At 40.4% G+C, this 22,760-nt stretch overlaps 1 protein-coding gene across 4 annotated transcripts in view; it reads right to left on the bottom strand.

Moving 5' to 3' along the window:
* The window catches only part of MRS2 (magnesium transporter MRS2), a 38,625-nt gene extending 16,275 nt beyond the window's left edge, over positions 1-22,350 (bottom strand). For all 4 annotated transcript variants that reach the window (XR_015152330.1, XM_086370038.1, XM_086370037.1 and 1 more), the window contains exons 1-7: positions 22,000-22,350; positions 17,442-17,515; positions 14,692-14,728; positions 12,840-12,952; positions 10,994-11,167; positions 7,978-8,108; positions 6,816-6,932 (exon numbers count right to left, since the gene is read on the bottom strand). Coding sequence is in view for 3 of the 4 variants with exons in the window: in XM_086370038.1 (XP_086226164.1) it covers positions 6,816-6,932; positions 7,978-8,108; positions 10,994-11,167; positions 12,840-12,952; positions 14,692-14,728; positions 17,442-17,515; positions 22,000-22,189 (836 nt within the window). In the remaining variant the exon portion in view is untranslated. The remainder of the gene's footprint in view (positions 1-6,815; positions 6,933-7,977; positions 8,109-10,993; positions 11,168-12,839; positions 12,953-14,691; positions 14,729-17,441; positions 17,516-21,999) is intronic.
* Positions 22,351-22,760: the final 410 nt, after the last annotated feature.

Consider the following 22,760-nt stretch of genomic DNA (forward strand, 5'->3'; position numbering starts at 1 on the left):
ATCAAGATACATCCACCTGGGACAATTCTCGCGGAACATCTACTGAACACCGCAGATCTCAGACTTCCAAAACGGTAAGAAAACCTTCACATAACTGGGTAGGACAAAAGAAAAAGGGAAAAAGATAAAGAGAAGGGAACTGGATGGGACTGCTCCTGGGAGGGAACAGTGAAAAAGAAAAGGTTTTCATCCCTGGGGAAGGCACCTCACTGGTGGAGAGATCAGCTGGGATGGGGGAGAGGCAGGTGGGGAGCCTTGGAAGAGAGCGCAGCAACAGGTTTGTGGAGGGCAAAGTGGAAAGACCCACATAGTCGGTTGGTATGGGTGCTTGGCACTCCCCAGACTCAGATGTTCCTTCGATGGGACAAGTGGAGGCTGGGTGTTGAGGCTCAGGTGTCATCATGAAAATTATCCAATCAAAGCAGTAGACAGAAAGCCAGACTGGAAAAAAAAAAAGCAATATAAGAGACCAATGGGATAACAGAATAAAGTGTGCCAATCTACACATAAACGTGATTCCAGAAGGAGAAAAGGGGATTAAATATGTATTTGATGAAACTGTAGCTGGAAAAATGTGATGAAATTATAGCTGAAAACTATCCAAACCTAAAGAAGGAATCAGACATCCAGATACAGAAAGCACAGAGGGTTCCAAACAAGAAACAAATCCACACCAAGACATATTATAAAAACAGCAGAAGTTAGAGAGGATTCTAAAGGTAGCAAGAGAAAGACAGAGTTAATTACAAGGGAACTGCCAGAAGGCTATCAGTTGATTGCTCTACAGAAATGATGCAAGCCAGAAGGGAGTGGCAAACTACGTTCAAAGTTTAAAAAGGGAAAAATCTGCAACACGAAGTCCGCTACCCAGCAAGAATACCATTAAGGATGGGGAAATAAAGAATTTCTCAGATAAGCAAAAAATGAAGAATACAGCAATATGAAACCTATTTTAAAGAAATATTGAAAGGTCTTCTCTAAATAGAAAAGAAAGATACAGTAAAGAGGAACTCACAGTTGGAAAATAAATCACTTAAGTTAGCCAGTATAGAGGTCAAATAGGAAAAAAACCTATTTACGAAAGGAAGATAAACACAAGGAACAGTAAAAGGATAAACAAGACGTGATGTAAAAAAGGACGTCAAAATCATAAAATGTGGGGAAGGAGAGTACGAAAATGTGGATTCTTATTTTTTAGAATGTGTGTGAGCCTAATATGACTATCAGCCTAAAGCAAGCAGATATAGGAAACGGTTAACATACCTGAAAAACAGGGTACCCACAAATCAAAAACATACAATAGTTTAAAATAAAAACCAAAGAGAATACAAGGGTAAGAGAAAAGGAAATCATCAAACCACAAAAAGAAAACAGAGAAAGACAAAGGAACAAAAAGGAAACAGAATAGACTGGGAAAAAAGGTTTAAACTGGCAGTAAATATGTAAGTATCAATAACTACTTTGAATGTCAATGGACTGAACACTCAAATCAAAACAGAATGGCAAATTGGATAAACAAATAAGAGCCTACGATATGCTGCCTACAAGACAGCCACCTTAGGGCAAAGGACACACACAGATTCAGAGTGAGCGGAAGGAAAAACGTATTTCATGCAAATGGAAATGACAAGAAAACAGGAGTTACAATAATCTTACCAGACATATAGACATTAAAACAAAAGCCATAAAGGAAAAGAAGGAAAACATATAATGGTAAAAGGATCAATACAAGAAGAGGATTTTACACTTGTCAACATATATTGCCCCAAACACATAAAATACTAACAGCTAAAAAAGAAGAAACTGATAAGAAGACTTTATCACCCCATTCACATCAATGGGCAGATCCTCTAGACAGAAAAATCACTAAGGCAACAGAGATCCTAAATGATAAAACAGTTAAGACTTAACTGGTATTTTCAGGACATTATTTCCAAAACACCCAGAACACACACTCTTTTCAAGTGCACATGGAGCATTCTCTAGGGCTGACCACATACTAGGATACAAAACTAACCTCAACAACCGTAAGAGTAAAGAAATTATTTCAAGCATTTTTCCTCACAACAGGACGAAGCTAGAAATCAACAAAAGGAAAAGAAATCCATATGTTACTACCCAACAGGTCAATGAGGAAATCAAAAAGGAAATTACACACCTCCCTCAAAAAACAAGAAAAAAAATCTCAAATTAACAACCTAACATACCACCTAAAAGAATCAGAAAAAAACAAAAAACAAAACCTTAAGTCAGTAGGAGGGAAATAATAAAGATCAGGAAGGAAATAAACGGAGATTAAAAAAAAATAGAAAAAACACCCCAACACCAGGCTTCCCTCATGGCTCAGTGGTAAAGAACCCAACTCCCACTGTAGGAGACACAACATGGGTTTGATCCTTGGTTTGGGAAGATCCCACATGCTTCAGAGCAACTAAACCCGCATGCCACAACTGTGCTCTAGAGCCCAGGAGCTGCAACTGCTGAAGTCCCGAGTGCCTGGGAGCCTGTGCTCCGAAATAGGAGAAGTCACTCCAATGAGAAGCCTGTGCACTGCTACTGGAGTAATCCCCACTTGCCAGAACCAGAGAAAGTCCATGCAACAATGAAGACCCAGCACAGCCCAAAATAAATAAAATTAAAAAAAAAAAATTCAGTAAAATCAAGAACTGGGTCTTTGAAAGGATAAATAAAATTGACAAACCTCTGGCCAGTCTCACCAAGAAGAAAAAAGATAGAATCCAAATAAATTAGGAAATGAAAAAGGAGAAATTTCAACTGATACTGCAGAAATACAAAAAACCCTTCAGAGAATACTATGAACAATTGTATGCCAACAAATTTGACAACTTAGAAGAAATGGACAACTTTCTAGAAAGATATAGTCCACCAAAACTAAATCAAGGAGACAAGATAATCTGAACAGACTGATCACTAGAAGTGAAATAGAATCTGTAATTTAAAAAAACAAACAAAAACTCCCTACAAACAAAAGTACAGGACCAGGTGGCTTTACAGGTGAATTCTTCCAAACGTACAAAGAACTTCTTAAACTCATCCTTGTTAAACTATTCTAAGACTGGAGAGGGGGGATCACTCCCAAAGACATTCTATCTAGTAATAGGAAAGTGTGTTAGTCACTCAGTCGTGTCTGATTCTGTGACACCATGCTCTGTCCGTGGAATTCTCCAGGCAAGAATACCGGAGTGGATTGCCATGAAGCCACCATCAATCACCTGATAACAAAACTAAACAAATACCACCAAAACAGAAAACCATAGGGCAAATACCTTCAATGAATATAGATATAAAAATTCTCAACAAAATATTAGCAAACTGAATCCAACAACATATAAAAAAGATCATGTACCAAAACCAAGAGGGATTTATCACAAATTCACAAGGATGCTTCAACATATGCAAAATCAATCAATCAGTGCTCAGTCAGTTACAACCCCATGGACTGTAGCTTGCTAGGCTCCTCTGTCCATGGGAATTCGCGGGGCAAGAATACTGGAGTGGGTTGTCATACCTTTCAAGGGATTTTCTCAGCCCAGGAATCAAACTTGAGTCTCTTACATCTTCTGCATTGGCAGGTGGGTTCTTTACCACTAGTGCTACCTGGGAGTCCCCAATGTAATACACCATGTAAATAAAAGTCAAAAACCATATGATCGTCTCAACAGATACAGAAAAAGCATCTGACAAAATTCAATCCATTCATAATAAAAACACAGTAAAAGCCACTTATGACAAACCCAAAGCCAATATAATATTCAACAGTGAAAAGCTGAAAGTCTTCCCACTATATCTGGAATAAGAGAACAAGGAGGCCCACCCTTACTACTTCTATTCAGTGTAGTAATGGAAGTCCTAACCATGGCAAGAAAAGGTATTCAAATTGGAAAGGAAGAGAGAAAATTGCCATCATATGCAGAAGACATGAAAATGCATAGAAAACCTTAAGGACTGCAGGAAATAAACCTACTAGATCTATAAATGAATTTGGCAAAGTAGCAGAATATAAGATTAACATTTAGAAATCAGTTTTACACTAACCATGAAATACAGAAAAGGGAATGTTAAAATTAAAGAGGATTCAAAGAAATGGAAAGATATTCCATGCTCTTGGATTGAAAGAATATTGTTTAAATGGCAATACTACCCAAAGTAATATACAAATTTAATGAGATCCCTATCTAATTACCCATGACATTTTCACAGAATTAGAATAAATAATCCAAAAATTTATAGGGAACCATAAAAAGCCCAGAACTGCCAAAGCAATCCCGAGGAAACAGAAACAAAACAGGAGGCATAAACTCTCTCAGACCTCAGACAATACCAGGAAGCTACAGTAAAACAATGTGGTAACTGGTACAAAATGAAGACTAGGGATCAATGGAACAGAATAGAGAACCCAGAAACAAACCCACACACCTATCATCAATTAATCTTTGACAAAGGAGGCAAGAATATACAACGGGAAAAAGACAGTCTCTTCAGTAAGCAGTGCTGGGAAATTTGGACGGCTGCATGTAAGACAATGAAGTTAGAATACACCCTCACACCCTACACAAAAATAAACTCAAAATGGCTTAAAGACTTCAAACGTAAGACATGATATCATTAAACATAAGACAGCAAAAGCAAAACATAACCTGATGTTAATCATACCAGTATTTTTAGGTCAGTCTCCCAAGGCAACAGAAATATTGATAAAAAAGCGGTACCTAAGCAAACTTAGAAGCTTTGCACTGCAAAAGTGAAAGTGAAGTTGCTCAGTCGTGTCCGACTCTTTGTGACCCCACAGACTGTAGCCTACCAGGTTCCTTCTTCCATGGGATTCTCCAGGCAAGAGTACTGGAGTGGGTTGCCATTTCCTTCTCCAGGGGATCTTCCCACCCAGGGATTGAACCCGGGTCTCCCACATTCCAGGCAGACGCTTTAACCTCTGAGCCACCAAAGGAACAATTAAAAAAAAAAACAAAAAACCCAAAAGACAACCTACAGACTGGAAGAAAATATTTGCAAATGATGCAACTGACAAGGGCTTAATTTTCAAAATATACAAACAGCTCATACAACACAACAACAAAAACCCAAAACCACATAACCCAATCGAGAAATGGGCTGAAGACCTTAACAGACATTTCTCCAAAGACATGAAATGGCCAGTAGGCACATGAAAAGATGCTCAACATCACTAATTATTAGAGAAATACAAATCAAAACTACAATGAGGTACCACTTCACACTAGTCAGAACAGCCATCATCAGAAACTCTACAAACAGCAAAAGCTAGAGAGGGTGTGGAGAAAAGAGAATCCTCCTATTCTGTTAGTGGGGAAGTAAATTAGTGTGGCCACTATGGAAAACAGTATTCTATGGGGATTCCATAGAAAACTAAAATTAGTGTGGCCACTATGGAAAACAGTATTCTATGGGGATTCCATAGAAAACTAAAAATAAAATTACTGTATAAACCAGCAATCCTAGTCCAGGGCATATACCTGGACAAAGCTATAATTCAAAAAGCTATATGGACTCCAACGTAGCATATGCATAGTGTAGCAGCACTATTTACAACAGCCGAGACATTGCAACAACCTCAACGTCTGCGGACAGATGAATAAAGATGTGATATGTGTGTACAATGGAATACTTCTCAGCCATAAAAAGAATGAACTAATGCCATTTTGGCAGCAACGTGGATACAACTAGAGATTATCATACTACGTGAAGTCAGAAAAACAAATACATGGTATCGTTTACACGTGGAATCTAAAATGTGGCATAAATGAACCTATCCACAAAACAGACACAGAGAACAGGCTTGTGATTACCAAGGGGGAGGAGGCGACAGAGAGGGCTGGACCGAGAGTCTGTAGTGGATGCAAACTCTTACATATGGAATGGCTGACACCAGGCCCTACTGTACACAACAGGGAACTATAACCGATCTCCTGGGAGAAACCACAACGGAAGAGAATCTAAAAAAGGAATATACACAGGTGTGCAACTGAGTCACTCTGCTGTATAACACAAATTCGCACAAAACTGTAAACCAATTATACTTCAGTAAAAAAAAAATTAATAGTTTTTTCCCCCTCTTTAGTTATACCCCAATCCTACCAAAGAGGATAAGCAGGAATGAAACACTCTGGTTCAAGTGTTTGAGTTTCTGCTACTGTATCTATCTGTTAGAATATCAAGGGTTATAAAGCCCTTTTTATTTTGTGTCCCTATTAAGATATAGGTAACTAATCTCTCAATTAAAATACCTGTACACACTACAGAAACTATGCACATTACAAAGGTGCCTGTATTATCTCTGATACTGATAGTCACAAAGAACAAAAACATTCGAAAAGGCAGCACTTAAACTTGCATATACACAAGCATACATGATTTTTAAGTTCATAAGAGATGAAAGGTCAGTAAGGTGAGTGTTTTTATATTAACCAGACTTACAGAATCTGTGCCAGTGTCTCACTTGCCTCCCTGCACTCCATCCACCCTTTTCCCCATCTCTCCCGCTGACCTCTCCAGCAGTTAGCTGTGTATGTCACTCTGCTGGTCAGGCATTTGAAGATAAAGGCAATGGCGTGTTTATCTTTATAGTTGTTGTATACAGAGCAAGCACTTAATAAGTCTTCATTAAATTCAGTTAGATGCAATACGGAAAAGGAAATAATGAAACTGGGGATGAAAAGTGCACCCTCTATTCCAGAAAAATGTTCTTCTTTATAAAAAGTTCTCTGAAGAAGACAACTGATTCTAAGGGAAAAACTAACAAAGCATCACTGTTCACTTACAAGACTTGTGGGTCACTCCACTTTGTCAGACAGAGGTCTTCCAGCAGCTCTTCTTCATCCAAGATCTCTAAGATGGACTCTTTGAAGATTTTAATATCTGTTTCTAACTCTGACAGGCTGTAAGAATAATTGTATAGAAATGATCAATAACATAAACCCGTAAAAAAATTTCCCTACAGGAGTAGTACCTTTCTAATGTCTTATCAAGCAGACTCCCTTATACATTCATGATAAACACTGACTTGTAAAAAATTTTTGGTATTTACTACGCAGTTTGAGAATCAATTCCCAATACAAGACTGTTAATATATTAAGTGATAAAATTAAACAACAATATAATTTTCAGCATATGTTCTTTATCTCAGAAACATACAACCACTGTGATGTAAGCTTTTGGGGCCAGAAATTTACTTTTATTCTTAATTATGGCAGTGATAATACAAGAAGAGACCATTTACTTTTATTTGATAAGAACATCCTAATATTTTTGGACAAAAAATTGACTCAGGAATTTTAACTGTTAACTCTTGAAGGGATTTTAGGGGGTACAAATCCTGAGGGACTGATCATTCAATCTGTAATACAAATTAATATATTAAATTCTGGAATGCATTATCATCAACAAACAAAAACCTCATGAACTTTGGAGGGAAAAAAAATACGATTTGAATATAGACCTGTCATTTAGTAGCTCTTAAAGTTTAGACAAGTTACTTAGACCTCAATTTTCTTATCTTCAAAATGAGGACCATGTCGATGACATGGTGACCTGTCACCTGACTGATGACAGGTTGAGATGAGATCACACATATAAAAGAGACAGATACAGCATTTCATTGAAAACAGCTTTTCAATAAACATTAGTTTGTGTTCCTCCTTTAGCTCAACTTCCCACCTAGGCTACTTTCCTACTTAAAAGTTATGAAAGACAGATTTTTAACAATAATGAAAACCAGATATGGCAATGAAGGCCTTGAGAGTAAGTTTCAAAGTAAATAATGTCATTACCATTTGCAAGACTAGTTGGTATTTTTAAGATAGTTAATAATTACACTAATTTTGGACCTGAATTTACGTTAAACATTTCACTCTTAAGACTACTGAAAGAGAAGTTTAAGACATCTGTGTCTAATTCCCAACTTGGTAAATCACCCATATTTACCTTTTGCCATTTTGTAGCAAGATGTGCAGTTTGCTTCTGTCTACGGAAGAATGTTTGGGATCCACTAAAGCGTCCAACGTCTCAAGGATCAGTGGTTGTAAAACGCTAAGTTTCCCCTGAAGGGTGTTGATCTAGATAACAACATGACCTTTCATAAGAATTAAAACAATCTTTTTAGAATACTCGGGGTCAGTGAATCCTCTGATTAAATACAGAAATCGAAAACAGCTAGGAAGGCTGGTAACATTTCAGAACATGGTTACTGTTGGAATGCCTATCCCAGATGATTAAAAAACTGGATCTCCTAGGTTAAAAGATAATCATGCATAATGTTGTTGCCAGGCTCCCATTTGGGTGACAGGAAATTAATTCCTGTAAGAGTCCTCCCCCTATAGACACTTAGTATGAAAGGAATGGAAGAGTGATTAAAAGAAAAGCTGCCATTCCCTGGTTAAAACGAACTTCACATCTGGTAAACAACACCTATGTTCTTTGTAACAGAATAGGATGTAGTTCAAAACTCCTATGAATAAAGTTCTTTTGGAAAAAATAAAAAAGCTCTTAAAAAACAAAACATATCTTAAACTCTAAAAAGTAAAGTTGAAAAGTCGGATGTATATTTATTATTCATGTTAATATAGGCACAGCAGGATTAATCAGCAGGTATGCACTGATACAGACATGTTTATGTGCACGCTAAGTCGCTTCAGTTGTGTTAGACTCTCGGCAACCCTACGGACCACAGCCCTCTGTCCATGGGATTTTCCAGGCAAGAATAGTGGAGTGGGTTGCCCTTCTCCATGATATAGAAATACTGTTAAAATATCAAAATACTTCCAATAACTGTTAGTACACAGCCTAACAGTAGCTGAATTAAGTAGTGAAATTAATTAATAGTGTAAATTCCAACACACTCTCCACCCCAGCATGGGCTCCTGAGAGCTGACTCAGTCTGCGTAGCTTCACCGCTGACCACTGTTCATGTACCTTCATTCCTTTCTTTCTATTATTTCCCTGCTTACTGAGTAGGCTTCAACTAGCCACCATCTCACTGGCTGATACTGCTGCTGCTGCTAAGTCACTTCAGTTGTGTCCGACTCTGTGTGACCCCACAGACGGCAGCCCACCAGGCTCCCCCGTTCCTGGGATTCTCCAGGCAAGAACACTGGAGTGGGTTGCCATTTCCTTCTCCAATGCATGAAAGTGAAAAGTGAAAGTGAAGTTGCTCAGTCGTGTCTGACCCTCAGCGATCCCATGGACTGCAGCCTACCAGGCTCCTCCATCCATGGGATTTTCCAGGCAAGAGTACTGGAGTGGGATGCTATTGCCTTCTCCATGGCTGGTACTAGCCGGTACTATTGCCTCATTAACCCCAGTAAGGAATGGAGCCATCTCCTACTACCTCAATAGAGCAAGGCAGACAAAGAGAAGGGTGCCAGGTACCACCAACCCCCCACCCACCTCATGCCCCCTTTACTCTCCCCTCTTCTCTCCTCTTCTCCCACTCTGGTTAGGATGCTCATGGCACTGGCTCTTGCTTGTAGCCAGGTCCTGAACAGTACTATCCTGACTGATGGGGGAAGAATAGATGATGAAAGATTTGTCACAGCCAAGAAAGTAGTGACCATCCTTGTTTGGAGCTTGACAAGATCCCCAGACCCTCAGTGATTATCAATACAAGCGCTGTGAGAAGTGTACACAATTCCTACGTCAAACTAGGTCTCAAACAGAGGCATCATTTAGCTACCTCGACAAAGGATTGTACAAACAAATCAAAGAATGGCTGGTAAGTATCAGAATGATCTGATGAAATATTTGTATTATATTTATCATGTGTAGGGCTTCCCTGGTGGCTCAGACGGTAAAGCGTCTGCCCGCAATGCGGGAGACCCAGGTTCGATCCCTGGGTCGGGAAGATCCCCTGGAGAAGGAAATGGCAACCCACTCCAGTATTCTTGCCTAGAAAATTCCATGCATGGAGAAGCCTGGTGGGCTACAGTCCATTGGGTCACAAAGAGTTGGACAAGACTGAGTGACTTCACTTCACTTTATCATGTGTAAGCAGTTACCCAACACACAATTTAGTTAGAGAATAAAATGGCATACAGCTAAAACCTTTTGGTATGTTCATTTATATCATATTTAAGATAAGTATTTTGAATTAGTATCCTTGAACAGGATGTCAGGATAGACAACCTGAGATGTGTTTCACTCAATGTCATAACATGACTGTTAAAGAGACTCTGTATGCTATACCTAGAGACTTTAGATCTATTTGAGTCATAAAGTTTAAGAATTAAGTACTTTCCGCATATAAGACCCTGAGATGCTTCTATCTGGGGGGAGGGTGTGGTTACGGCAAGTGCCATTAAAACAATACCAGTGCTTCCCTGGTGGCTCAATCGTAAAGAATCCACCTGCCAATGCAGGAGACATGGGTTTGATCCCAGAGCTGGGAAGATCCTATATGCTGGGAGGCAACTCAGCCTGTGCACCACAACTGCTGAGCCTGTTCTCTAGAGCCCAGGAGTCATAACTACTGAGCCCAGGAGTCACAATTACTGATACTGAAGCCCTAGCACTCTGGAGCCTGTGCTCAGAAACAAGAGTCTTGTTTAGTGGCTAAGTCATGTCCGACTCTGCAATCCCATGGACTGTAGCCCACCAGACTCCTCTGTCCATAAGATTTCCTAGGAAAGAATACTGGAGTGGATAGCCATTTCCTTTTCCAGGGGATCTTCCCGACCCAGGTATTGAACCCCAGTCTCCTGCATTGCAGGCAGATTCTTTACCATCTGAGCCACCAGGGAAACCCTGAGCAACAAGAGAAGCCACGGCAATTAGAAGCCTGTGCACCACAGCTAGAGAGAAGGCCCCGCTTGCTACAACTAGAGAAAAGCCCACACAGCAACAAAGACCCAGCACAGCCAAAAAAAGAAAAAACCAGAGTGTCTTCCTCCTCCATAGCATTGTAAAATCAGGAAACATTCAAGAAGCTAGACAAACACAGGCTTACCCGATATTGCAAGAGTGCTTCTATAGCTCTAAACTCAAAAGGTAAAGGGTATGTGACAAGTTGACCCTCTCCAGCCAACTGTGAAGGGAGTTCCCGGAAGAGCCACTGTTCCAAATTTAAATTACGATAATCTAGTATCAGAAGACACTCCGGAGTTATCACAGCTTTCAAATACTGTTTAAAAAAAAAAAAAAAAAAAATATATATATATATACACACACAGACACACACATATCTGTAGATAGATATATGTACACAGGCATATATGTAAGTTGTAGAGGAAAAGTAACAGTCATAAAATATTTAGGATTTAATACTCCATTAATTTTTAAAAACTATTTATTTGGCTGCACTGAGTCTTAGCTGCAGCACGTGGGACCTCGTTCCCTGACCAGGGATCGAACCCAGGCCCTGCATTGGGAGCAAGGAATCTTAGCCACTGGATCACCAGGGACGTGCCAATACTCTATTAATTTTGGACTAAGCCTAAATCAAATCACTGTTCATTTGGTTTTTCAAAAACAAATCAACAAAAACAAAAAACCAAGATTTTTTTTTTAAAGAAAGGAAGCCTAAAATAAATGCAAGTCTTAATACCTAACTCACTCTCAACAGAACTAGAATTAAGCAAATTATGCATTTACTAGGATTTCCAAGGAAATCAAGAGAAATATAGAGAACAAAGCAAACAAGAGAAGGTCTTTTAAAAGTCAAGCGTTCAGCAGACTTTTAGAAAATATTAGTTTAATCATGATTGGTTTGGCTGAAGTGTGGAAGTTTCCTTTTTAAAATATCACCAAAACATACTAGGCTAATTTGAAATCATAAAGATAAAATGTAGCCTTAGTGCTCTAATTTAGAACACTATGAAGTTAAAAATTTATTCTGAAGAGAAAGGCTAACATATTCTGTTTGGGTCACTTTACATGCAGATGTTTTTCAGTAGTAAATACCACACAAATACATGATCTGCGGTGGCTGAATCTGAGGACAGCAGGTATGGAGGAACTCTAACGTACACATGTATTTTTTACTGCTTGGACGTTCGGTGCCCCCACCCCCATGAGGCTCAAAGGTCAACTGTAATATGAACATTTTTATTCAGAAAAGTTGAAAAATTATACAATGAATACCTATACACATACCAATTAGATGCTATAATTAACGTTCTTCTATAATCCATGTAAAATGAGTTCTACTCTTAACATGTTATATTATAAAATAGTTTGCTTTATCACATACTTCTCTATTAAAGAGGCACTTTTTAAAAAGTTTTGAAAGATGCTAGTTATAAACTTTAGGGACTTTCCTGGTGGTCCAGTGGCTAAGATTCTGTGCTCCCAATGCAGGGGGCCCCCAGTTCAATCCCGGGTCAGGGAACTAGATCCCACATGCAGCAACTAACATCCAGCAGTCAAATAAACAAATGTTTAAAAAACAAAAGATGATAAAATATAAAGGCTATTTCTAGGCTATTTTGAAAACCAGAATATATTCTTAGTAGCTGAAGTTACAATGCAATTACATATATACTGTATATGACTGAAAAAGTCTGGTATAAATCAAGAATCTTTCTCTTATTTCAGAAACTAGAGACTAAATTCAAACAGTGAGAAAGGAGACCGCAGTGAGACCTTTTCCATTTAACAGAGCAGGGCTACACCTGCTGAGCACAGGTATACAATTCACGTAAAAGGAGTTCTACTCCTAACACCATGTTATACTACACAATAGTTTCACACATCTATTTTTTTATTACAAATTACTTTTAAACTACTGATCAAGATAGTGAGGAAGGAACTTTAAGACTGCAGGGGAGAAATACAAATGAAATAAAATCCTTTACCTCCATTCGCATGATAATCCTATTGTTTCTGGTTGTGATGCTCATTAAATGCTGAAACCTCAAATCTCTGGCTTGAAGACCTAATTCTTGATATAAGTCAGTTTTCTTCCTTTCTAAAAAAGAAATGTGTTCAATAAAAAGAGTGGGTAAACTTATGAACCAAAAAGTTTAGATTTTTATGTCAGAGTACCCCTCTCAACACCATTGAGATAATCTTCTATTACTACCAGAAACAAGAGCTAAAATGGGTCTTTTTGCTTTTTTTTGCAATTTATGCCACTGCACTTTTTTTTTACTTTTAATTTTGCATTGGGGTATAGCCAATTAACAATGTTGTGACAATTTCAGGTGAAGAGTGAAGGGACTCAGCCATATAGATACACATGTATCCATTCTCCCCCAAACTCCCCTCCCATCCAGGCTGCCACATAACACTGAGCAGAGTTCCATATGCTATATGGTGGGTCCTTGTTGGTTATCCATTTTAAATATAGCAGTGTGTACATGTTCATCCCAAACTCCCTAATCATCCCTTCCCCCTGACTTTCCCCACTCCCCCTACAACCGTAAGTTTGTTCTTTAAGTCTGTGAGTCTTTATTTTGTAAGTTCATTTGTATCTTTTCTTTTTAGAGTCCACATATAAAGGATATCACACGATAATTCTCCTTTTCTGTCTGACTTAACTCAGTATGACAATCTCTATATCCATGTTGCTGCAAATGCCATTATTTCATTCTTTTTAATGGCTAAGTAATCAAAATGGGTCTTTTTTAACACCCATTTCTACCTCAAAAACATATTCAGGCTAAATCTAGTCAAACTAATTTTTCTTTTCTTCTCTTAACCATACTTCCTAAAATTTCTCTGCACTTAGAGACACCCCTTGGGACCAGTATAAAAACCATAGTTATATATCATTAGAACTTACAGTAACAATTCCTAGCTCTAGATGCATGGATTTTTAAATATGAACTGTACAGAACTACATTTTCTATTTTTTCCTTACTACATTATTAAGTTCAGTATTTTAAATCTATGAACAGATAGTCCAATTGTCTTTGTTCTTAGACTAATACAAAATGAGAAAATAAAATCACTAGATTCTCCTACCTGAAAACTAAATTTATCACCTAAGAAAAGGCAAAATAGATGAAGAAACTCAAGAAATCATGCTGGTAATGGGAGCATCTATTCTTATAGTATCAAGCCACATCTGTGATAGAGCTCTAAGTAGAACAACTTTTTGAGGTGATACTGAGCCAAAAAATATCCAATATACCCCACTAGGATTTCAGCAACAGTAGGAACAGGACTACAGGGTAGGAAGGACAGGGAGACCCGAAACCTGCACCTGAGGTCAGACAGTAAAGTAATGCTGAGTTTCATTTTAAAAAGTAACCGTCCACAAGAGCCATGGCTGGCAGAGCTTCAATAACTATCATCCAGTTCCCTGTCCCTCCTGTCTGCTGTCACCCACTGCAACTGCAACGGCAGTGGTATTACTCGATTCTGCCTTCAACATGGCGCAGGAGGAAATGAACATGAGGACCAGGGCAGTGAAAGGGAGACTAATGAAGAGAAACAAGAGGGAAAAGTGTTTTTCTCTTGGCTGCATACCAGCCAAAACTCTTCCTTTAACATTCTGTTAGAGTGAGTGGCTTCTAAGCCCCCACCCCCAACCCCCAAAAATTACAGTACAGGTCAAATGCTGCCAGTAATTAGGCCTAATGGACAAATGCTTAAGAAAGATCATCTTCAACACATCCATATAGGCAAACAATATTCTACTCAAAATATAATAGTTTCTTTACTTCCAGTGGGTTGATTTAAAAGAAAATTACAGATACTCACCAAAAGAAGTCACCTTTCCTTCTTTGTCAAATTTTGTCTGGAGACAGATAATAAAAGCATTATTTTCTCTCATATCAGCACATGATTTGTGGTATCATATCATATGGTATGATGAAAATAACTCTAAAATAATGAAGATATAAACTATATCTGCTGTTCTTAAGTTAAATTCAGTTATGAGTTCAGGATTAAAACAAAAAGTCCCCTTTACTTTGCCAGGACAAATCTGACCTTGGATTAACCATCTACCTTGGTTCCTCAGAAGATCTGATAAAGGAGTGTCAGCTGTGTTACTAGGCCATATCGTTCATGGTAACAATGCCCCATCACTGCTCAACAGGCTGCACTGGAGAGACTGGGAATGGATCGTGATGCCTGGAGGGGAGCCACAGTTCTGCCTTTGCCGAAGACAGTGGCTCTTGGAACTGACTGCTCCTTGCAGGAGCCTGGGATGTGCCCCTGGGATAGTGACAAGAGATACTGGCACTAGAGGGCCTCAGGGGGTCTAAGCCAAGGTGGATCTCGCACCCACCTTTGAGAATATCCTCTCCTCGTACTGAGCGTCACACAGGGGGCCACAGCACCCCCTGGATGGCTGGAAGGACTTCTTTTGAAGAGAAAACACCAAATACTGCCCTTGTGAATTTCCTATCCTTTTGCTTTCTAAATAGACTGGGACCAAACGTGGCTTATCTTGAGAATCTAAGTATTAATATCTGTGGGATGCTAAGAGGTCTCTCTGGTGGGTGCTGCAGAATCAATAAATATTTACAGAAAAGACCTCTTCTGATAGTGCAGAGAGGACACAATGCAGAAACCGTATTTACTTCCTATAAAGCAGAGGGAACATTTTCCTGTAACACTTGTCCACAAGTCAAGTCTGAAGATGTCAAAATAATGTTAAATGAATCACTGTGTGCTGGGCTTCATTAATTACTATTTAAATATGTATTTTCAGAAGACACACTCTAAGACACAAGTCCTAAATATGAATGCTATGTTAATAATACCACAATAAAACTGCATAGTATATTTCAGCTCGCTTCTTGTGAGCAAAGATAACATCAATAGGAATATATAAGTACCATAAAACATCAGAGTTAAAGGGAAACCTACATCAAGGAAAGTTTTGTTTTGTGTAATATATACTAGCTTTCCTCCTTAAGCTTATTTCATATACATACATCTGCTGCAGAAAATTCGCAAATAAAACTATTTGGTCACAAATTTTAGAGAAAACCATGCTAATATTTTACTAAATGCCCTTCCAGACTTATTCTTACTAAATATATTCACGCTACATACACTTCCTTGCAGTCTCTCCTCTCCTTTCAACTGAACAATGTATGATGAAAATTTTTGCATCTTTGTATTTATCTGTATCATTTTTAATGGGATTTTTTAATTAAAAAATGAGATCATACAAACTGGTTTTTTAAAAAATGTTTACCTTGTAAAGGAACTCACATTATTTCAAATAGCATCAACTGATTTTAAGTGTTCTTGGTAGACAATGAGTTCACCTGCAAAGAACCTTCTTTCAATGTTAACATCTGACTTTGTATTGTTTAATTAATTAAACTGGCTAACTCCCAGAAGAGTGAATAACAGTGACAATTTCTCCATGCAGTTCTGGGAGTTGTCTTGTTCTGTATAGTTCATAAAGAAAAGCTATGTTAAAAAGCCTAAATAATAATGACAATATATAATGGCTAATATATACACTGAACGCTTACCATGTGTGAGGTATTATTTTTAAGGGTTTTACATATTTAAATTCATTTAAATCTCATAATTCTACAAGGTAGGTACTATTACTCCTAGTTTCAGTTCAGTCGCTCAGTCGTGTCTGACTCCCTGCGACCCCATGAACCGCAGCACGCCGGCCTCCCTGTCCATCACCAACTCCCGGAGTCCACCCAAACCCATGTCCACTGAGTTGATGATGCCATCCAACCATCTCATGCTCTGTCATCCCCTTCTCCTCCTGCCCTCAATCTTTCCCAGCCTATACAGATGAGAAAACCAAGGCACAAAGATATTATTGTAACTTGTCCAAGTCCGTCTAGTTAGTAAGAGACACAGTTGAGATCTGAATTTACAAACTCCGGCTCAGAGCAAGCACTTTCTCTAAAAATTAAGATTTAAAAAAATTAAAAGCCTACAAAAATGTTACAAGAATATTACAACCAATTTCCATGTAACCTTGACCTAGAGTCTCCCTTTGTTAATATGTGCCCCAATGGCCTTATTTTTCTCTCTCTAAATATGTGTGTAGATACACACCATTTATGTTGTTTTATTCAATTTTTTTCTCTGAACCATTCTAGAGAACATTGCAGAGATCAAGATCCAACAAAGCTTGCAGTTTTAAGTAATACCCTGTGCTGCCTCCAAAATGCTTCTGCATGTATTATGTTGCATAGCACAGGTTCAAGCCATTTTGTGGCTAATAGCCTTCAAGGACTTCTGAACAGATTTCTGGAGAAATCTTGAGTTTCAACTAGGAAGCTCTGAATTGTGATTTGAGCCACTCGTTCTAGTACTAAGACAAGCTCTGCAGATATTAGCAAAGACTCAAGAGTGCTATGCAGCAAATCTAGCTGGCACTCAAGTCATTGGCTAAACAAAAGACAATGACTTATACATTATGAAACTAAGTAAGTAGTTTCATGGCTGATCAGTCCAGCCCAGTTAACTTAATAAGTACGTACTCTCTGTAAGTCATCAAATGGATCACACATACTCACCACAGTGAACACCGGGGATACACTGGCTAAAGTGGCTTGAGACACATCCGAAGTTCTATTCCGGTAAATTTCACCTGAAGAGTGAATTAGAGAATTCCTTGTGAGCATACGATTGGTTTTCACATATAGCTAAGATACAACTCTCATAGTCTGTAGAGGTCTTCAAACTATTTCACTATGTTTTGAATTTTTTTCCCAGAAGGAAAATAAGAAACACTTTTAACATTTAGCTGAAACTCCAGTACTTTGGCCACCTCATGTGAAGAGTTGACTCATTGGCAAAGACTCTGATGCTGGGAGGGATTGGGGGCAGGAGGAGAAGGGGACGACAGAGGGTGAGATGGCTGGATGGCATCACTGACTCGATGGACCTGAGTCTGAGTGAACTCCAGGAGTTGGTGATGGACAGGGAGGCCTGGCGTGCTACGATTCATGGGGTCGCAAAGAGTCGGATACGACTGAGCGACTGATCTGATCTGATGTTAGGTTTGGCAAAACATGGTTTTTAAAAAGTAATAGTTTAGGTGAGGCATTAGAAAAATTTATGGATTCCAATCGCCCCTTTTCCTTTCTAATTATTATATCTTGTAGTTGGACATCAAATGTGTTAACAATGTTCTGAGATTAAAGTAAAACACCTATTCCTTTTCATACAATGTAGAAGGGTTCTTCATGAAAGTTACATTGGAAGACATAGTTTAGAAAACATACATTCCAAGAACTACCTGACCTCTCAGCATTTCAAATATCAGGACTATTTGATTAATCTATAAATTATGACACCTACAGATTTTAACTCTATATTTAATTTCTTCCCCACTGATACGCTTTTTTAATTATTTTTAAAAATGGGAGCATAACTGCTTCACAATGTTGTCTTGGTTTCTGCTGTAGGTGAATCAGCTATGTGTACATATCCATCCCTTCCCTCTTGAGCCTCCCTGCCCCGGTCCCACCCCTTTCGGTCATCACAGAACACCGAGCTGAGCTCCCTGTGCTATACAGCAGCTCCCCACTAACTATCCATTTTACACATGGTGTGTATACGTCGATGCTCCTCTCTTAATTCATCCCACCCTCTCCTTACCCAGCATTTTCACAAGTCCATTTTCTACATCCACTGATATACTTTAGAGTGAATACTTGTGAAATATTTCACTGCACTGGAATAAAGACCCCGGTGAACTGGAATAAAGGCAAACCTTTACCTGAAAATGTGATTAGACTAAGTTGAAGAAAAGCTCTCAAGTATAACCAAGTAAATTTAATGCCTGAGAAAGGACCCTGTTCACAGTACTAAACACAAGAAGCATGGGCAGAATTCCTATCCATAGAATATGAAGCTATATTCTCATTTCTGATCTTATTCTTCCCTATACATTCAAAGACATAATTTGTTACCACCTGAGGTTTGTTGGTTCCCCTGTACAAACCACCTTATGAGGGTCAGCTGAATAAAAGTTCAGTTCAGTTCAGTCGCGTCCAACTCTTTGCGACTCCATGAATCGTAGCACTCCAGGCCTCCCTGTCCATCACCAACTCCCGGAGCTCACTCAGACTCACGTCCATCGAGTCAGTGATGCCATCCAGCCATCTCATCCTCTGTTGTCCCCTTCTCCTCCTGCCCCCAATTCCTCTGGGTGAATTTAATTCAGATGACCATTATATCTACTACTGTGGGCAGGAATCCCTTAGAAGAAATGGAGTAGCCATCATGGTCAACAAAACAGTCCAAAATGCAGTACTTGGATGCAATCTCAAAAATGACAGAATTATCTCTGTTCGTTTCCAAGGCAAACCATTCAGTATCACAGTAATCCAAGTCTATGCCCCAACTAGTAATGCTGAAGAAGCTGAAGTTGAACGGTTCTATGAAGACCTACAAGACCTTTTAGAACTAACACCCAAAAAAGATGTCCTTTTCATTACAGGGGACTGGAATGCAAAAGTAGGAAGTCAAGAAAAACACCTGGAGTAACAGGCAAATTTGGCCTTGGAATATGGAATGAAGCACGGCAAAGACTAATACAGTTTTGCCAAGAAAATGCACTGGTCAGAACAAACACCCTCTTCCAACAACACAAGAGAAGACTCTACACATGGACATCACCAGATGGTCAACACCGAAATCAGATTGATTATATTCTTTGCAGCCAAAGATGGAGAAGCTCTATACAGTCAACAAAAACAAACCAAGAGCTGACTGTGGCTCAGATCATGAACTCCTTATTGCCAAATATACACTTAAATTGAAGAAAGTAGGGAAAACCACTAGGCCATTCAGGTATGACCTAAATCAAATCCCTTATGATTATACAAGTGAGAAATAGATTTAAGGGACTAGATCTGATAGACTAAAAGTTACAGCGCCACAAATCAGCATTTGCTAATACATCACAAGTTAGATCAAGTGTTACCTGAGGTGAGAAAGTCAATTTCTAGGGAGATTGATAAGAAGTCCACGGTTCCCAAGGAGGAGAGACAGGTCTGGGGTTCCTGAAGAGGAGATAGGGGTCTGGAGTTCTCAAGGAGGAGGAAAGGACAAAGGTCTTTTTTTTCTGCTCTACATTCCTTAGTATTAGTCACATAAGACATTTTTTTTCTTTAAGCCTGGAACTGATGATTACAAAACAAAACAACTCAGTTTAAGCTCTGTACTAAGGATTATATAACAACAACATATCCTGCTTGAGGACAGTTTCTTCTTCCTGAAAACCTTCTGACTAATACTTTTATCTTAAAATGTATATTATGGGAGTGGGTCTGGTAAGATCTTTCTATTGTTAAATTCTAATCCTGTTATTCCAACCAGTCCATCCTAAAGGAAATCAGTCCTGAATATTCATTGGAACGACTAATACTGAAGCTGAAACTCCAATACTTTGGCCACCTTTGATGTGAAGAACCAACTCATTTGAAAAGACCCTGATGCTGGGAAAGACTGAAGGCAGGAGAAGGGGACAACAGAGGATGAGATAGTTGGATGGCATCACCGACTCAATGGACATGAGTTTGAGTGAACTCCGGGAGGTGGTGATGGACAGGGAGGCCTGGCATGCTGCAGTCCATTGGTCCCGAAGAGTCCCACACGACTGAGCAACTGAACTGAATCCCGTTATCGTAAAATGTAAATTGTGGGAGTGGGTCTGGTAAGATCTTTACAACCTTGAGACAGTCTTTTGACTTATTGTAATAATGAATTAAAACAGTATACAGCTCCCTTGCTAAGACTAGCAAATGGGGCACTCTTTGCCCCTTTCTGATGTCTATGTCAGCTTTCTCTGTCTCTTTTTCACTTTAATAAAACTGCCACACAAGAGCCCTGAGGGGTCAAGCCTGGTCTCTGATCCCAAAACTAAATCTTCTTCAGAGATCACAAATCTGACATCGTTCACCCTAAGGTATCAGAGGGAGATTCTGAATCTCAATGCTTGTCCTAAAAGGTTAGATCGGCTAAGCCTGGTTTCTCAGGCAGTTACCAAAGGAAGGGAATGTGAAATGTAACCCAATTTGGAAAGACTCTCCTAATGAGCATGAGGAAGCAGGTGGAGATAGTGAGCTACTTCAGGAGCGTTTTTAGAGTACAATCGCGAAAACTTGTTTGAGAACATTTTTGAGAAGCCATACATGACTTGGGTTTTTGAGCAGTATTAGCACCCACATTCGGAGAAGGCAATGGCACCCCACTTCAGTACTCTTGCCTGGAAAATCGCATGGACGGAGTGCCTTGGTGGGCCGTAGTCCATGGGGTCGCTAGGAGTCAGACACGACTGAGCGACTTCACTTTCACTTTTCACTTTCAAGCATTGGAGAAGGAAATGGCAACCCACTCCAGTGTTCTTGCCTGGAGAATCCCAGGGATGGGGGAGCCTCGTGGGCTGCCGTCTATGGGGTTGCACAGAGTCAGACATGACTGAAGCGACTTAGCATCAGCACCCACATTGTCACATTTCTGAAAATATCAAGGTAGCATCGTGGTTTATCATTTGGGGGGGAGGGGGGAACACCTCAGACTTCTACCTCCATCCCCTTCTATCTGGTTATACAGTACTTGAAGAAAAGTCAGATCTTTCTCAGAAGCAGTTTCTTAAGTCTTCAGCCTCACTATCCTTTTCCTGAGCAACTGGACAAATGTCTAAATGTGTCCGTTCAAAAGAAAGAGACAGACAAGAGAAGTACTTATAAAAAACATTCCAGGTAGATAAGCCTAATCTTGGTTTCAGCACTATTACGATGGATGGGGGCGAAACTCTCAAAAACCTCACAAGCGCACTCAGCCCTGTTTGCAGCTGGACCGGTGGGGAGGACAGAAGGCTGGCGGGACTCTAGCAGGGCCCAGGGGACGGTGCTCAGTCGAGTTCGGAGCTGGTGGACACAGCTCCTCCCGCAGACCTGTCCAAGAGGGCAGGCCCTTGGCGCCCAGGGCCGACCCAGAGGCCGAGGACTGAGCAGGCCGCGGGGCAGGCAGCCACAGCCACGTGGGCTCGGGCGGTCGGGTCTGGCCCTGGGATCACCGCAAGCCTGGCGTCCCGGGACTGCAGGGCAGGGACAACGGTACCTGTCACTGGGAGCCGGCGGGACCAGCACAGCGGCGCGGCCCGCCTCCTTCCGAGCAATTCGGTGGCGCGGCCGTAGGCGACGACGGGGCGAGTGCCGGGGGTCAGGCCCAAGGCCAGAGCACACAGGGTACGCCGGGGCAGCCCCACCGCACGGGGCAGGAGCTGGGCCAGGCTCCGCAGACATTCCATGGCGCTGGAGCGGGGAGGAGAGAGCTGCGAGACCCCAGCCCTTCATGCCGGACAGTGGCGGGGCGGCCGGCACTTCGCGACCCCGCGCCGGCGCCCAAGCTGCGACCGAGGCATACTGAGCATGCGCCGGGGGCGCCGCGCCTGCGTCTAATTTCCCGCGCATGCTCCGAAGGGGCCTCTGCGTGCGCGTCCCGTGACGCTCGGCCAATCAGAGCTTTGCCTTCTGCACCTGTGTGTGTACTTGTAAAGCGTGTATGGACCGGCTCCGGGGTGGGTGGGGCGCGTGTACCTGCGTGAGTTGAACTGCGTGACCTAGGATCGTCTGGTCGGCGCGGAAAGTGTTGATTACTTCTATTAACTGCTGCTGCTGCTAAGTCACTTCAGTCGTGTCCGACTCTGTGCGACCCCATAGACGGCCTCCTACCAGGCTCCTCTGTCCCTGGGATTCTCCAGGCAAGAACACTGGAGTGGGTTGCCATCCTTCTCCAATGCATGAAAGTGAAAAGTAAAAGTGAAGTCGCTCAGTCGTTTCCGACTCTTAGCGACCTCATGGACTGCAGCCTACCAGGCT

The sequence above is a fragment of the Bos grunniens genome, chromosome 23 (assembly GCF_055505025.1).
Source record: "Bos grunniens cultivar Pamir isolate PY7600 chromosome 23, Bosgru_T2T1.0, whole genome shotgun sequence".
Classification (NCBI taxonomy): domain Eukaryota; kingdom Metazoa; phylum Chordata; class Mammalia; order Artiodactyla; family Bovidae; genus Bos; species Bos grunniens.